The sequence below is a fragment of the Wasmannia auropunctata genome, unplaced genomic scaffold, assembly GCF_000956235.1.
Source record: "Wasmannia auropunctata unplaced genomic scaffold, wasmannia.A_1.0 LD335200.1, whole genome shotgun sequence".
NCBI lineage: Eukaryota > Metazoa > Arthropoda > Insecta > Hymenoptera > Formicidae > Wasmannia > Wasmannia auropunctata.
Genome location: NW_012027690.1, coordinates 258,520 through 276,540, shown reverse-complemented (window position 1 = coordinate 276,540; position 18,021 = coordinate 258,520). Strand labels below are relative to the sequence as shown.

The 18,021-nt window shown below is 37.7% G+C and overlaps 3 protein-coding genes across 4 annotated transcripts; 1 reads left to right on the top strand and 2 right to left on the bottom strand.

Annotated features, from left to right (window-relative positions):
- The first annotated feature begins 733 nt into the window (after positions 1-733).
- LOC105457627 (glutamate [NMDA] receptor subunit 1) lies at positions 734-8,572 on the top strand. Of its 2 annotated transcripts, none has more exons than XM_011702418.1 (17): positions 734-915; positions 1,658-1,846; positions 2,103-2,354; positions 2,622-2,816; positions 3,049-3,149; positions 3,345-3,518; positions 3,755-3,868; positions 3,993-4,155; positions 4,507-4,717; positions 5,073-5,207; positions 5,437-5,594; positions 5,679-5,913; positions 6,123-6,271; positions 6,368-6,525; positions 6,818-6,990; positions 7,241-7,494; positions 7,776-8,572. In XM_011702418.1, the coding sequence occupies exons 2-17, from the start codon at positions 1,670-1,672 to the stop codon at positions 8,022-8,024; spliced, it is 2,898 nt and encodes a 965-aa protein (XP_011700720.1). In that variant the 5' UTR covers positions 734-915; positions 1,658-1,669; the 3' UTR covers positions 8,025-8,572. The 2 variants fall into 2 exon arrangements, with proteins under 2 accessions (XP_011700720.1, XP_011700722.1); XM_011702420.1 differs by having other exon boundaries at positions 735-915; positions 7,782-8,572.
- Positions 8,573-9,038: 466 nt separating this feature from the next.
- On the bottom strand, positions 9,039-10,157 carry LOC105457638 (DNA-directed RNA polymerase II subunit RPB1-like). Its single transcript, XM_011702434.1, has 3 exons — positions 10,134-10,157; positions 9,764-10,070; positions 9,039-9,391 (listed from the first exon to the last, which is right to left on the bottom strand). The coding sequence occupies exons 1-3, from the start codon at positions 10,155-10,157 to the stop codon at positions 9,039-9,041; spliced, it is 684 nt and encodes a 227-aa protein (XP_011700736.1).
- A 1,083-nt stretch (positions 10,158-11,240) lies between these two features.
- On the bottom strand, positions 11,241-17,372 carry LOC105457626 (putative phospholipase B-like lamina ancestor). Its single transcript, XM_011702417.1, has 7 exons — positions 17,173-17,372; positions 14,796-15,053; positions 14,429-14,578; positions 13,729-13,975; positions 13,202-13,458; positions 12,638-12,887; positions 11,241-12,150 (listed from the first exon to the last, which is right to left on the bottom strand). The coding sequence occupies exons 2-7, from the start codon at positions 14,903-14,905 to the stop codon at positions 11,512-11,514; spliced, it is 1,653 nt and encodes a 550-aa protein (XP_011700719.1). The 5' UTR covers positions 14,906-15,053; positions 17,173-17,372; the 3' UTR covers positions 11,241-11,511.
- Between the last annotated feature and the right edge of the window lie 649 nt (positions 17,373-18,021).

Here is an 18,021-nt window from a genome sequence, read left to right as displayed (position 1 = left end):
GACATAATAAGTACTATTCATAGTTATTCATAGAAATACAATGAGCACTTTGATAATCGCAAAATTTACATACTGTCAAACGTATCATTTCTACGAGGCTGGTATTTCCTCAACCTAAAGTAAATTGCTAATCGCTCACAAAATGTTGCGTCCGAAATCTCATTAGAAAGCGCTTCGAATTGCGGTTTAAGCTGATTGTCTCCCCGACGTCGGCCTTCGCTCGTCATTACGTCATCTAGCGTGCACTGCTCGCTCTCGATTGCCGTAATTACCTGGTACACAGCAATTGTGGAAGAAGTTTGCGCAGAGATAATCGTTTCGGGAATTTCTGCATCTAGATATAATTTAATTATACACGTGAATAAGATTTAATGAATCACAGGAGACTGTGATATGTCATTATTTAATCTAGAATTATTCAATATTATTTGCTAATTTCACAAAAAAAGAATGTATTTGTCTCATTAATCTATCTCCTATTAATAATATTTATACGTCAAATTGTTTATAGATAAACTTTGTACAGTAAATAGAAAGCTTTCAGGGAAATAATAACAATAAAAGTAATTAAACGTCGAAATACATATTGCCGCAGCGACTATTTCGATTAGTACCATTTGAATTTGGCGATTTCTCGATCGAACCTCGGTGTGGCGGGGGTAACTTCTACGCGCAGCATCCAACTGGATCAATGACAAATCTCCGACTACATCCCCTGCGCTCGCGCTCTATCTCGAGGCACGGCATTAGCGCTTGGGCTGTTCCAAAGTGCGCTACCCTCGGGCGTGGACCGATTTTGACATGTAATAAATAGTAGACTCCAAGTGTGGATCCTTGGAGATCCGTCTCGTTCCAGAGAGTCGCGGACGAGATATCTAAGATAGGGTGCATATAATAAAGCATCAGAAGTCATACGTGAGTAATTAAGTCGCTTTTTTCTTTTAAAATAGGTGTACCACAACTAAAAATCCAGCGAGAATTTTCAACAACAACAGCGATTATTTTAAATACGTGTTTGTACAACGCAAGAAAATAAATATACAAGTTAAATTATATTCTAGTTGTAGTAGACACATAAGCTTCGAACATAAATGTATATTCGAAAGCGAAGAAAACGCATAGAAGAGCACGAGTTGAAATAATGTTTTGTTTGACATTGCGAAAATACGAGGAACTTTCATCATGAAAAATGGGCGGAGGCTGTTTACTTTAGAAACGGATGAAAACTCATCAATGACCTATAGTTACTCTTTTTAATCCTTAGAAATAATGAGGTCCGGTAGCAATAAACATAATAATATTTTTGTCAAATAAAATACATTTGTTGATAAAATAGTCTCTCCACTCCAAGCTCATTTTCTACAGAGCTGAATCTGATGTCTATTATCGAAAATATCTAAGATTGTAAATTGTAATAAGTTACGTCATAATTTATTATACCTTAGGCATGTTGTATTAAAATATTAAACACTATTAATATTGATTTTTAAAAATATTTTTCATTATTTTCTTAATTTTAATGAGAAGAAAATTAATTTAATACAAATCAATCTTTCATTAAAATTACTTATAAGTGTATTAGATATTAAATTGAAAGAAATATATATTATTATAAATTATCTCACCGTTGACTTATCGTGAAGGGATTTGTTTACAGAGTAACTGCACGATGGCGAAATTACGTGTAAAGACTGTGCTGTCTCTCATCTTCATTATTTTACACAATGCTCCGCGTTTAGGACTCGTTCTTGCCAGGACGATGAACTATAACAATCCAAGGTATTTCAAGATCGGCGGCGTTCTCTCCAATATTGATAGCAAACAGCACTTCGAAAAAACGATCGACGTAAGATTAATAATGATAATTTTGTAATAATAGCGTGTAAAAATATATATATAAAACTTACGTAATATATATATATATATATATATATATATATATATATATGTATTGATATAACTGTTTATAATAATTATTAAATCTATCGATCCCTAAAGAGAGTTCTATGCGTTATAGTATGCTTATACATTATATAACCAGTATATATTCAATATGTTATAGATATATTTTATATGTATACATATATATACCACAATTTCAGCACCTCAATTTCGATTTCCAATACGTCAATAAAGGGGTGACATACAAGCACACGGTAATCGAGATGGACTCCAACCCTATCAGGACCGCATTGAGCGTCTGCCGTTCTTTAATAGCCGAACAGGTGTACGCGGTGGTGGTGTCGCATCCGCTTACGGGCGACTTATCGCCGGCAGCGGTTTCTTATACGAGCGGTTTTTATCACATACCCGTGATTGGCATATCATCCAGGGACTCTGCTTTCTCGGATAAAGTAAGATAACGAAAGAGCTTAAATTGCAGAATTTAACAATCGGTACAAAAATTAAGGCAAATTAATACGGAAACTTTTTAAACCGAAAATGTAGAATTTTTTTCGTACAAATTTGCAATGTTTTTGAGAAAATCGATTTAAAAAATTGTAAAATTAATTGCATTACTAAACGCGCCTTTTATAGTGTCCAAATGAAAAGCGCTCCACATTGCGAGATTATGTTCGATTGACGATGCTGCGGTAACTAAACGCGTGACGTCTTTTCAGAACATCCATGTCTCATTTTTGCGCACTGTACCGCCGTATTCCCATCAAGCGGATGTCTGGGTAGAACTGCTGAAGCACTTCAACTACATGAAGATCATCTTCATCCATAGCTCTGATACGGACGGCCGCGCGCTTCTCGGACGTTTCCAGACGACGTCGCAGAATTTGGAGGATGACGTAGAGATTAAAGTGCAGGTACGTTGCATGTTAGTTTATATCTTTTACTGCGTTATTAATATGATTATGTTAATTTTACGATATTCATTAACTATATAAATTATTAATTATATTTAATTTAAACTCTACATTTTATCAATAATTATGTAACTTTCCTCGATAGTTATTATTACGTTATACATTACATTATATACATTATATACATGCATTATTAAAAAAAAAATTTTCTGTCACTAAATCACTACTTCAGGTCGAATCAGTTATCGAGTTTGAACCGGGATTACACAACTTCGAGGAGCAATTGCGGGAGATGAAAAGCGCACAAGCGAGAGTCTGCCTCATGTATGCCTCGTAAGTATTTATCAGCATTTACGTTGAAATTTTAAAAATTGTGGTACATTAAAATGGAAAATGTCGAAGAGTCAAGTAAATTTCTATTAAAAAATATTAAAGCAAAGTAAATTTCTGTTTTAAAATAATAAAATATTAAAAAAAATAATAATCTAAAACCGCACAATTAAATATAATTTTTTGAATGCGTAACAGGAAAAAGGACGCGGAAGTGATCTTCAACGACGCCGCCAATCTGAACATGACTGGCGCCGGTTACGTGTGGATCGTCACCGAGCAAGCATTGGACGCGCCGAACGCACCGGATGGTTTGCTGGGGTTGAAGCTGATCAACGCTACCCAGGAAAAATCACATATAAGCGACAGCCTGTCAGTATATCCTCTAAACTGTTATATTTATCCGATCCGATTTTCATCGCGTTGCAATATCTGCCTTTATCTGGGGTCAATTTTTTTCTAAGATAGCTTATTTAGAATTTAGATACTATACATCTCGAATAATTAACGATCGAAAGTGAATTTAAGATTATCTTTTCTCACTTCAAAGAAATTCCAATTGGCTCCGTAGAAATTTTCCTGCATTCGTTTCTCCGCATAATGTTTAGATACGTCCTCGTGTCCGCGTTGCGAACGATGAATCAGACGGAGAAGATCACCGAGGCGCCGAAGGACTGCAGCGATTCCGGCTCCATATGGGAAACCGGCAAGAGTCTTTTCCAGTACGATCATCTCTTATATGTCATCTAATTCTCTGAAAAATTCCAAACTTTTATTCTCACAAATCTCTGGTAGCAATAGAAGTTCTATCGCGTTTGCCTTCACCCTTCGTTACTGTCTCATTAGATATATTCGCAAGCAAGTGTTACCGAATGGTTCAACGGGTCGAGTGGCATTCGACGATAACGGGGACCGCATATACGCCGAGTACGACATAATCAACATCCAGTACACGGGTCCAGACAATAACAAGACGCAGGTGTCCGTCGGCCAGTACTTTTATCCCGCTGTAAGTAGATAATTCGACGAGCGTAAGTTGCATGAAAACAGTTGATTGTATCACGGAGAGAATTTTATTTTCAAATTTACCCTAAAAATCATATTAATCATATAGGCCAACATAGTATTTCGACGAATTTTATATGATTTTCACTATTTTTTTAAATATATGTATACTACAACAAATTAATTATAGTGCACAGTAAAATTTGCCGAAATACTTATATGTTGTTCCACGATTAATAAAATTTTCAGGATAAATTTTAAAAGGAAATTCTCTCCGTGTATTCTGCGTAAAAAATCAATCTTGCGCTAAAGAACAAGCTTTTTTGTAACGTAATGTTTCTTTTTTGCTGGGTAGAATGGTACCAAGATGAAGCTGCGAGTGAACGAATCCAACATCATATGGCCGGGTCGTTTGAAGATCAAACCCGAGGGCTTCATGATACCCACGCATCTGAAGGTGCTGACGATCGAGGAAAAGCCGTTCGTTTACGTTCGCGAATTGCCCGATAGCGAGGCCAGGTGTCTACCCGAGGAGATTGCGTGTCCGCACTTCAACATGACAGACGGTGCGTTGTTATATAGCCAACAGTGAGGGCTTGATTTCAACCAAATTCTGATTAATTTATCGAGTAATATATGTGCTATTTTATTAGTCTGGATAGAACAGTTTAATACCTGTTTAATACATGGAAAGAAAGATTAGAAACAATGAATTAAAAATTATGCTGCAAACAATTTTGTCGATCGAATTAATCAATCGATTAACTTAATCAAAGTTTGGTCGTATCGTCCCCCCAGAATTAATACGATAATGAATGTTACGCCGGCTCAAACTAGTCGTCAATATTTCCATTGCCAGACCAACAGAAATTATACTTAGAAAATATAATAAAATGTAATTCATTTTTTTCTTTTCAACAGATAAACAAATGTTTTGTTGCAAAGGCTACTGTGTGGATTTATTAAAGGAGTTGGCGAAAGTGATTAACTTTACGTATAGTTTAGCTCTGTCGCCGGACGGTCAGTTCGGTAGTTACGTGATAAAAAATACTTCAAGTAAGTAATTGAATTGAGATATGAAATATTTTTAAAGGAAATATTAAAAGAAATTTTTAAAAGAATCAAATAAATGTTTAGAGAATCCATATATACGAATCCTATATCTTCTAGTTTCTAAATTAATTCTCATATATCGAAGGATTAATTTTAAATTTTAATCTCTACCTGATATTTTTTTTCTTGTTTCTTCCTCGCTTGTATCTTCCTCGTTTCGGTACACAAAAAGTCGGAGGGAAAAAAGAATGGACGGGTCTTATTGGCGAGATAGTCAACGAACGAGCGGACATGATCGTCGCACCGTTAACAATCAATCCTGAGCGCGCCGAGTTTATCGAGTTCAGCAAACCGTTCAAGTATCAGGGCATCACTATCCTCGAGAAGAAGGTGCTCTTCTGAATTCTTCTGTAACAAAATAAAAACGTCATATGTTTTATGCGAAAATAAATATGTCTATTTCTCTGTGTTCAGCCTTCAAGATCGTCCACTCTGGTCTCATTTTTACAACCGTTCAGCAACACGCTTTGGATCCTCGTGATGGTATCAGTGCACGTAGTCGCACTGGTTTTGTACTTGCTCGATCGATTTTCACCCTTCGGTAGATTCAAACTGGCCAACACTGACGGCACCGAGGAAGATGCTCTCAATCTATCCAGTGCTATCTGGTTCGCTTGGGGTGTATTATTGAACAGCGGTATAGGAGAGGGTAAGGCATCACTCTTTCATCCCCTTGGCGTTCATTTAATCGGCCGTTGCACTTGGAAGAAGAAACATTGAAACAGAAAAAATTATTTCAGATTTAAAATTAAAAATGAAGAGACTTTTTAAACGGGCTCTCGATTATATCTAAATAATTTTCCATATTGTCATTTGATTGTTAATAAAATTTCTTATTGTCAATCAAATATTATGTAGGCACTCCACGGAGTTTTTCCGCGCGCGTGCTGGGAATGGTGTGGGCCGGATTCGCTATGATCATCGTAGCATCGTACACCGCTAACTTGGCGGCTTTCCTCGTTTTGGAGCGACCAAAAACCAAGCTTACCGGCATCAACGATGCTCGAGTAAGAACTAAAATTATATTTCCTGCCGAAAATAATGCACCAAGAATGAATGAATCGTGCGATCCGATATGATACCTCCGACGTTTGTTTGTAAAGCTCAGGAATACGATGGAGAATTTGACGTGCGCGACGGTGAAGGGATCCGCCGTGGACATGTATTTCAGACGCCAGGTAGAATTGTCCAATATGTATCGTACAATGGAGGCGAATAATTATGACACTGCCGAGGACGCGATTCGCGACATTAAAATTGGGTAAGCATAAACACTTTGATTTTTAGAATCGTTAAATCCAGGATAAAAACCTTGGATTATTAAGTGCATATTAAATCTACTCTTAAAGTCTCATTACGCTTCAAATATATTTTCGACTTTGTATGTTGCTTAAGAAATAATCGAGGCACGCATTCTAACGTGCATTCTGTGGCAATGAATTATTTAATTGTCTCTTAAATATCTTAATCGATATTAATAATCGTGCTGCGATTTAATATATTTTGCACGAGTAGTCGCACGTGATTACACGTTGCTCTTTTTATCTCTCCAGGAAATTAATGGCGTTCATCTGGGATAGCTCGCGACTGGAATTCGAAGCGGCTCAAGACTGCGAATTGGTGACGGCCGGTGAACTGTTTGGCCGTTCGGGTTACGGAATCGGTTTGCAAAAAGGGTCGCCTTGGGCGGACGCCGTGACACTGGCGATTTTAGACTTCCACGAAAGTGAGCGTGTAACAATAATCTTCAATACAAGACACTTCATGCTCGCGCGTTTTTATATTTTCCATACAGCGAGATTCATTATTCCCGCTAATCATAATTCTTGTTACGCAATTGCAAAGTGTTAATCTGGAACGTTAAATATTACATAACATTAAATTTAAAAAATCGAGTTTAATGTTTCAAGCATTTAATGACATTATATAATTCGCATCATGAAAATACATATCATCGCTGACAATACCTTTCGCAGGTGGTTTCATGGAGAGCCTCGACAATCTTTGGATTTTGCATGGTAACGTGCAACAATGTGAGCAATTTGAAAAAATGCCGAACACCCTCGGTCTGGAGAACATGGCAGGGGTGTTTATCGTCGTTGGCGTCGGCATCGGCGGCGGGGTCGCTTTAATTATAATCGAAATGGCGTACAAGAAACACCAAATACGTAAGCAGAGAAAGATGGAACTTGCGAGACACGCGGCCGACAAGTGGCGAGGGATGATCGAGGTAATTTAATTTAATCAATTTAAAGTAGTCGAGAGGGTCGATTTAATCAAGTTACGAGAAATTAATCGAAATAAATTACTCCGATTACAGTGCGATTTTACACTCTCGCGGGAGCATTGCTCGCGAAAGTATTTATTAAGAAATTTCTTAAAAATTATCAAAAAAATCTTCAAAATCCACTTTTGAGATATTTAATCCTATTCTTTGAGACTTTAGCACTCTTAGACCGCGTATCTCGTACACTTTTGCCGCAAATTATCATATTCTGTTGCTTCTGTGAGCTGCAGAAACGAAAAACTTTACGTGCGTCGATAGTCACGCAACGAAGAATCCAGAGCAACGGTCTGAATGATCCTGCGACGGTGAGCCTGGCAGTTGACACGGTCGCCAGGTCGAACGTGGGGTCGCGCAGCCCGGGTCGCGCCTGGCCCGGCGACAGTGACCTGAGACAACGGCCGATCTCCCGCTCCGACGATATCCGATTGTCGCCCGCCGCCTACACTGCCGACGTGTCGCATCTAATAGTCTAATCCTACGTTGATTTGTAGTTTTTTACTGAATAAGAAGTCGACGACCGTTCTTAGTAGATCGACAGCATGGAATGAAACTCATCCCAATATCTTCCTCGCGTAGCGAAATCAATGATCGCATGGTGAATCGCATATAATCGGCTAATAACTGTGGAATGTTCAAAATGATTAATCGTTCGCTTGATAGATGTTTACAGAAAATTGTGATGGGCTACCTTAAAAATATCTCCGATATTTACTGAATCGTTGCAGATGAAATGTTACTCATGATATGTAATTAATTTTGAGATGATTTAATTTTCGTGGAAACAAGTTGTATGTAATTGAAAAGTGCAATAATATTTAAATGACGTTATAATCTACTGTTAAAATACGAGAAAGATTTTTTTAAATATATGAGAGACCATACTTATTTTTACTTTGTTAGCTACAACGAGAAAGAAACATTGTGCTTAAATATATAAATATATTTGTTATAGATCTATTCTAATATTTTATGGATTGTAAAGATATGTTAAAATATAACTGATTTGTTTTACAAAAGATTTTCTCTTTGGACTTAAATCTATTATAAAATTATTAAATTACTTTATCAATGTAGTAAATCCTTAGAAAATAAGAATTTAAATTATTAGAAAAATTTCAATTATACACTTCTAACATAATTTTTACACATTTTAAGTTTTTCTGAATATCCACTTGTCTCGTTTTAAAAGTAAAGAATAATTTATTGTAAAGTTTCAAAAACTATAATCGAACGTGCCATAAAAATCTCTGGTTTTATAATCTTCACTGAGAGAATAACGTCAAAATATTTTCTAGTTGGTTATAAATTGCAAATAAGTTTCTCTCAAATTTCATGAGCATAACTTATTGTTAATTTATTATAAAATATATTATATGTAACAATAATTTCATCTAGAAGATAATTTAAATATCCAAGTAAATGAAATAAAAAGATGAGGAATAACTACCTGGATAATCTTCAGAGTACTCAACTACTCAGTAACAGAGCTAACGATAGCCTGCTGTAGGTGAGGGAAGTAAAGGCGTAACTGAGGGATATCCTGGTGTTGACGAGGGATATCCAGGGGTAACCGAAGGATATCCTGGAGTTGTAGAGGGATATCCCGATGTGGAAGGATAACTCACAGTCGGACCTGTAGGACTGTAGCTTGGTACAGCAGGAATGGAGACAGAAGATTGGCTCGGATAATTTTGCTGCCCAATGAATGTTTCGCTGAACGCACTAGCGCTGGCCGAACTTGAGGCGGTCGCAAAACTGGAGCCCCCAGCTGGTCCGCTCAACTTTATCACACCAGTTGTTGGAAAACCACTTGAAGGACTGGGGACAAATGAGGAAACACCTGTATTTGATATAGCTGGTGATGTAGTGATGGTTCCTTGTTGTCCATATGGTGGTAAATACGTAGGTGCGGGTGTTGACGCAGGCGGACGTATAGGTTGCGGAGGTGGTTGCGGCCGAGGTGGAGGTAGATATGTGCGACGTGTAGGAGGTGGCGGCGGTGGTGGTGGCGAAGGAGGTGGTATATATGTGGGTCGCGGAGGTGGCGGCGGCGGAGGCGGCGGCGGAGGCGGCGGCGGCGGAGGCGGCGGCGGCGGTGGCGGTGGCGGCGGCGGCGGCGAAGGAGGTGGTATATATGTAGGTGGAGGAGGAGGCGGTGGTGGTGGTGGTGGTGGTGGTGGTGGTGGTGGAGGTGGTGCAGGGTAAGAATAACTAGGTCGAGAACTTGGATATCCTCGGGTTGGAGGAGAAGGGGGTGGTGGAGGTGGTGTAGGTGCAGGATAAGAATAACTAGGTTGAGAGCTTGGATATCCTCGGGATGGAGGAGGTGGAGGAGGAGGAGGTGGTGTAGGTGCAGGGTAAGAATAACTAGGTTGAGAGCTTGGATATCCTTGTTGGCCACTTCTTTCCGTTGGTAACGAGAATGGTACGTTGGGTCGTTGATAAGAATATCCTGCTTGACGGCTGACGCGTGACCAGTGTGCGCCAACACAATTGATCACCAACAAGATATATATTACCTAAAAATAACAATGCATTGTAGATATAAAACAAATAGAGATGATAATATTAAGATAACTTACCCATTTTGATGGTAGCATAAGCATTTCGCGTATGCTAGCGGTGCAACATGACAGTCTCTTTTATACGGATGTTTTGCATTATCCAAATCCATTTTCTGCGCTCTACCTGACGACTGCATTCATCTAATGGTATTCTACTAACTCAAATGACAGTTACAGCTTATTAAACTGGCTATTACATTCACTTGAAACCCGCGAGATTGCGGGTTTCAAGTAGAGCAATGACAAACATCCTTTTCATCTTGCAAGAGACTCATAGAAATGTTGAAATAAAACTTCTTTTAATTAGGAATATAATGAATGTAAATAAAGGACATTTTTCATAAGCATATTCTTCAGTATTCTTGAAAATGTGTGTGGTGTGTGTGCACATCTTTTCTATTCTAAATATAATTACCTAAAAAGAAATAACAAACATCTCGTGCATTGCACAGCTACAACATTGCAACCGCACGTTTCACAATTATAAGACACAGAGACAAATAATAAGTTAGTATATACACGTAAGTGAGAGGAAAATACTGTCATGAAAATAGAGTAATCTCGAAAATGGAAGTTACAAAATTGAAATATCGCAATAACGTAGTGTGAGTTGTGTTGCACATATTATTTATGTTTGACCTATATTTTTACAAATTTAAAATATTTCAAAATTATACTTGAACTACATATTAAACAATTTTGTTTTATTAAAATAATATATAAAAAATAACTCTATGTTATATCATATTAAAAAATATGCGTAATTCTTGTATTATCTTACAAAATTTTATTATGCAAAATAAAAATTAATGTAATATAAATGTTAAAAATATTGATACTCTTTTAGTAACTAAATAAAAAAACCAAGAATTAAATCATGAGTATAATTATTTCCTGAAGAAAAAAGAAAATATAAAAACATTCATAAAAAATACATATAATATTTAAAAAAATTTGTAAAATATATAAGAGAAAAAATGTACCCATTTTATAAAAAGAAAGTAACTAATAATGATTATTAGATACTTTCTTTTTATTTTTAATTATCTGTAATTACTACTCTTGCTATTTGAAACAAAAAGGAAGGAAATGATCGCGAAGGAATGAAAATAAATATTTCATAGCTCATGTTTACTTCATTTTATTTTCTAAAAATTTCACACGGTAGGTAGCTAATATATGAGCCAGCTGTTTCTTCAAATTAAAAATTTAGAATTCAGCAAAAGCATTAAAATGAAAAACCGAAAAGCTACTATATATGATCGAATCAAGCAAAAATAATTTCTTTCCGGTTCATCAAGTTTATTGATTAATTGTTCGTTTCTAATAAAAATTTAAAAAGTTACCTTTTCGTCATTACTAATATTGTTATTTTTACATATTTAAATGATCGCGCTCAGATCCAAACCCACAGAGGAGTAACGCTGGCGAAATCAAAGAGATCGGGCTGCCCGACGTGCGAGATGTTAGGGAAAGTGGTCGACCATCGGAAGGGCTGCGTGTTATCCAACATGCTCGGCCCGGAAGTGACTTCGAAACTTTCTACACCGTCAGCGTCAGCCAGGACGATCTTCATGTCGATTATACCGAACGGTAGATCAACTCTCTCCAGGTCTTCTCTGTTGGTTAAAATCTGTGCCGAATCTTCATTCTTGATGGTGGACTTCTCGTGATTGTATCCTCGCATCAGCCTCCTAAAGTGTTCCGTCGTAGTAATGTTGCTCTGCAATCTCACTACTGGCTCGCTTTTTGCCATATCGTTGTTCTCCTTTTCATTGATCACCACGTTGGTCTCGGCAAGGTGAACTTCACCGATGGCCCAAAGTACGTCAGCGCCAGCAAACTGCTCGCTGATATCCGCCGTGCGAACGAGCTCCGGAAGTTGCTCGACAAGCCAGACGACGCCGTTACGCGGTTCCAAAGTGACCCATTGCCGCGCTACATCGATACCATTTTGCAACGACATGCTGCGAGACCAGGACTCTCCGTTTATCGCCAGACGATTCGCCGCCATCACCCCCGCGGATGACATCACCTGTAAAAGAAGGAAAGGAAGTTAATTGATTTTTAATATGTTAACAAAAAACACAATAGACTATAGAAAAAGATTAAAAAATTATATCATTTTTCATATTTTATCACATCATATATAGCTCCGCATATATTGCAATAAATCAATTATAGCAATATAAATTCTTGTATTATATAAATATGAAATATTTTTCAATACCACGGTCATCTAAGAAGTATTGTGCCGGAAGGTCATCAAATTTTGATCATACTATTGAAAATTCTTTGCCATCATTGAGCAAAAAAATGTCATCGTACTTTCCCCAAAAAAAGGTCAAAATCAAAATTTAAAGCGTTCGCCCGAAAATTTTTTTTCGTGTGCCGGAGAGTCGGAGATTCAAATGAACCGGGATCTCCGGGCAAAAACCGGAGAGGTGACAACCGTATTTAATACACATATATCTGTAATCAGTTAAAATTATAAAAAGCAAAGTGTAAAAAGTTTTGCTCACCTGATCCTTTGCGTTCATAAAATTCCATAGACTGCGATTGGTCATTGTCAATGGCGTACCAGCGATAATCAGCTCGTGATTCTCTCCTTGGGTCAAATAGAACTCGTCGTGAGATGACAGAGCACCAGGGTAAGATGACATTATGATAGATCTGCTTGGCACTGACGTGGAGGTCGGTCGAGTTTTCGAGATCGGCAGTACATGATAACCAAAAGTATATTTCTTCAGCAACCTCAACATTTTAGCATATCTGTAAGAAAAATGTGAGAGAGGATAAGCTCGATATGCCTCGTAATTGAAAAAAAAACCGATTTTATTAATTAATACAACAGTATACCCACATTTGATCTTCCTCGCAGCAGTAAAATGCAAAAATTGAGATTAGAAGTTATTCTCCTTACATTTTGATATAAAAGCAATTTTTACACATATCTTTATGTTTTAAGCGCATTTCCTTTTTAATTCTCCTTATTTTTAATTAATTTTTTTATTTTTCTTCATAAAAATTAAAAATGACGAATCTTACTGAAAAATGTATATACATACGGGATAACGATAACTTACGGTGCAGCAGTGGTGTGTCCAATAGCTACCAACGGATTTTGTCCTTCACGAGGTAGATTTTTCAGGAAAATCATGCCTTTGATGTAGTCGCGATAAGACTCGGAACCGTTCAGCACTCGCTCGAGATCCGGTAGATCTGCAGCCATTGCCAGCCAGAGGAAATGCTCCTTGTTCATTTCCACCGTCTGCCGACTGCGACGAACCGCGAACTTCCAGCCAGCCTCCAGACCGTCCAGTTGAACATAGAACAGCCGCACCTGCGATCGAAAATAATAGCGATTTACAATCATATTCAATATGTATTCTCGAAATCGCGAAAATAAATTTAAAATATTCCGTTTCAATTATTTATGCAATTTTAAGGCTATATGCAATTACTGATTGACCCTTTTTTTATTTAAAAGCAATAAAATAAATAAAAGTAAATTTAACAAAGAAAATTAAATTTACGTATTGAACATTTTAATGGATTTAAAGAATATTCCATGTTCTGATCCTCAATCTTGCAATTCACATTTGCTATTTACCATGTGCCAGAATGGATCCGTTTCTGCTAAACGCTCGGCACGTTCGCGGACGATGACGGTATTCTCGCGAAGGAATTGCATTAGTTTCTGGCACTCATCTGCCCATTTCTCACAAACAACGTTAACGGTATTATGCCAATGATGATGGATCATTTGCCATGTCAGACTACCCTCTAACAAACCGGCCGCATAAGCCTGCACGGTGTCCGGGTACTTCGACGACGTTTCTATTTCGATGATAGACCATCTGGAATACATTCGCCATGCTTATTTTAATTACACATCGTACGTGAAATCTGCAGAATATTCCGATTCGATGTAAGTATCCATGAGGCGGATGTATGGTTTCTACGGATTTCGATTTACATTCGAAAGATATTTATACGGCTATTTACAAGATCGTAAATTTAGAACCATCCGGGAAAAGAACTGCTATATGTCTGCCATCTTGGCATCTATATATCCAATCGCTTTAATCACATGATTAGACATGTAAAAAATGTGCAACATACACATATATATTTTTTATATAATATCAATTACTGATATAAAATAAATTAAAAAATGAGATAAAAAATAATTTACTAACCAAGATTAGAAATAATCTGTTTCGGAGTTTCGTGTTCTTCTGGTGACACCGGTAAAAGTGAATATCTTTACAGAAACTGTACATTTCGTCTGCTCAATGACATCGACTTACCCAGATTCATATATGCCGGTCTTGTAATAGGCACGGGCAGCATTCAATCGCACATCAGCGAGGTCGTTGCCTTGACCCCAAAAGTCGATGCGATATCCTCCCTTGTGATTCCACGATACAGTAGCCGAGTAGGTTCCATCTTTCTCAACACTGCAAAAGCATTATTTAAAAAAATTTACTGAGATCAACTAAATAATGTTCTCTAAATTTCTAAAAGAGGAATCTATAATTAATGTGTGTATCGCACACGCACATTAATGTTTCATCTACTAGCGTCTGTTAGTAAACACATTGAAAAAAATCTATCCTCGATGCACATGATTATCTGAGATTGTTCGAGTTTAAAAAAAAATCAGTGCCGACTCACTATCCGTATTCGCCGAGGATAATGGCGCCGATGCCGAGCAGAGCGACGGCGACGAGGATGTAGGTGGAGATGCGCGTCTGCAGCCACGAGGCTCCGACCACCTTCAGCATGGCTCATCGATAAGCTACACTTTGGTAAAGAAAAGAAAAAAAGGGCAAAGAGCGTTCTCAACCCATCGATTACCGACGCCTGATCCGCCGCGGGCTTTCTATGGCGCTTCTTTAAGGATCGCCTCTAGCTGCACTTCCCTTCCTGTCCCTGCAACAATGAAGAAATCGCTTTATTTGGCTTTACCCTCTTCTATCTAACTATTCTAAGTTACATTCTATCTAACTTCTATTCTAAATCTATCGTGTGTAACGCAACTGTGTCAACGTATCGATCCATGTCAATTTTTCATATAAATTTTCAGGAATAGAATATCTTAAATATCTCTCTTTTCCTTTCGATAGTATATTAAAATATAATTCGAGCGTTCTTCTGCCGTAGACTTTCGTAAAGTTATTACTTATGGAAATGAAAAAACGTATAATAATGCGAACAATTTTTTTCATATTTCTCAGAAATAACAATAAAAATCAATTATAAAACTTACATGTTGAACAATTTAATATTTTACGTTTTGTGACAAATGCATTCGTCATGGAAGTTCGATAAGTATAAATAATTTATGGAAGAGATAGGAAATTGCTGTCAGATTAGTCTCTTGCAAATCGAAGATGAAGAATAAAGCTGTCGCGTTCATTATCGCTCAAGATTAGACTCTTTAGAGGACATCGTCGTGCACTTACTAATTATTTTATCGATATCGTTATATGCCGCATTGCGTAATCGCTTATCTTCAACCAAGGTTGCGCTCCTCGTGAAATATGATAACTATACATTTTTTTCGCGCATACTAAAATTGCACACGATTTTAACTTTCAACGGATCAAAGCGGCGTTTGTGCGAGGACATATGATTGCGCCCATAAGGCAAGCTCGTTTCCTTCTTCTTGGAAATGAGAAGTCCAATCTCGAGAGTTGATTTACTTCTGCTTAATTAGAATAATGCATGCAAAAGCTGTCGAAGCTGTGAAAAATGGCGCGAAAAAAAAAAGATAGAAACAAGAATGCAGCTCGGAGCGCGTCAAGTAACAATCTAAAAATAATAATTGTCCGCCCACACACATGTATGCTCTATCGCAGACGAGATCTCTCAAAGCGTTGCGATATTTGCGAGTTGCGAAACACTCCGCAAATAGTGGTTTGCGCGTCATCGGGTTAAAACTTATCGCTTCGTTTTGTGCCTGGTGACTTAGCGTAAGGACAGACAAATGATACGATAAAACTAAACGCGTCACTTAACGCGTTTTCTTTTATCACGGGTGTGCATATCGCACGACAAAATAATTTCCTGCACATAAGGTAAATTTACATAAGAAAAGAGGAACAGGAGAAACGATAGTCTTAAACAGAGTCGGCGAGCAGTGTTAAATCAATTGTCTCATTGCAAAGTCTAAACAAACGTGCAAATGTTTCATCGTGAATTGATTTATTGGCGCAAGGAGAATTTTAAGGGGCGCGCGCCAGTTTTACAGAATTGTTCGCAGATAAGCGATTTAAAAACGTCCTCGTTATCAACAGGAAGGAGTGCTGTAGACTTATCACAGTAGCGTATCAAATATATTCAATCCTTCCACCATAGTGCAGAAAAAAATTATTCTGTTATATGCAAATTTTTATATACGTCGAAGCCTAGTTGCGACGGATAGAACGACCTCGTGCACGCCACGTGCGTAAAAATATTACGTGAGCGATTTATTATGCATCAAAGCGCGAATTAATATTACGCATTCAAATGCTTTCGACATCACGGAAATATCGGAACACGCAAGAATCTCGGAAATGCAGCGCAAACAAGAAACGTTATGATAAGATCGTAAAGCAAAAATTATTTTGAGGAAAAGAATTAATTAAAAAATCGACAAAATTTTGCTATTCACATTTTACATTCATTCTTAGTAATTTTTTTATATTTTATCTTTTAAATTTTTAAAATTGTTCATAACCGTAAACAAATCAATCGATTAAATATTCCGGAATCCGGAGTAACAGTCGATGCGTTCTTCAGAACGCTTTCTAGACAATAATTTTCCAACTGCCGGAATTGGAGGAAGTAGAGAAAGTTTGTTGCTCGTTTAATTTCTACGTAACTCTATGACACATATTTCGCTCCAATTTCTTGCAAGGATTACTTTCGCGCGTTTCCGCTCGGGATTTTCCATCTTTGCAGCCGATTTTGCCACGTGATGGAGGCCCACGTGGCTTTCGCGTGATTCACTCACTCACTCGCTTGCATCCGCTCACGCCCCCTTCCCCCCCCCCGTTTACCTCACCCTTACTACCCTGGATGAAATTTGGCAGTCTGAATTGCAGCGCGTCGTACACAGGTAACTGATGGATCATCGGGCACGGATTACATTCCTCGCGCGTATGTGTGGTCTACGTGTGCTCCGGACTGGCCGCTCCGACACTCCAATCCAAGCGTGAGCGCTCGTCTCACCCGACTGCCGACGGACTCGCTGCCAGCTGGCCGTCAGTAGTATTTCCACTCCCCTTCCTCTCCGTCCTATCGTCATCATCAATTCGCCGTGCCCCACTATAGATGTGTCGTTGGGCCGCGTCAGCGTCCTGACATTGAAGCGTCGAAAGCGGTGACTAAAGTTGAGAGTGCAAAAAAGATGGTTAAACGCACCCGTAGGTCACATGAGGAGTCCCGAGAATCCGGCCACTGACTTTACTCCAAGCAAGGATTTGGGAAATACATCTGAAAAATGACGAAAGATGTAATGATCGAATTGAGCAAAAATTATAGAATATTATTCAATTATATAATATTTTTTACATCAATGCAGCAGAATGTAATTAATATTCGGAAAAATTCGATGTGAAAAGTTCAGACAAGTCAGACAAATAATATTCTGCACTAACTCCAAGAAGAATTTTTACAATGATAAAGAAATTACAAACCCAAATTTTTCATATGTTATCTTATTATCGTTTATAAATGTTGTCGACATTTTTTAAATATAAAACATAAAATGAATTCTTTTATGTATTTATTTTTCAATAATTTACTGCGTGCGTAACAGTTTTACAAGCTATAATTCTAATTGACAGCTTTAATTGTTGAACGAGGGCAACTGTTTCGCCGTAGGCGCTTTATAGGCGCGTCGTGATGAAGC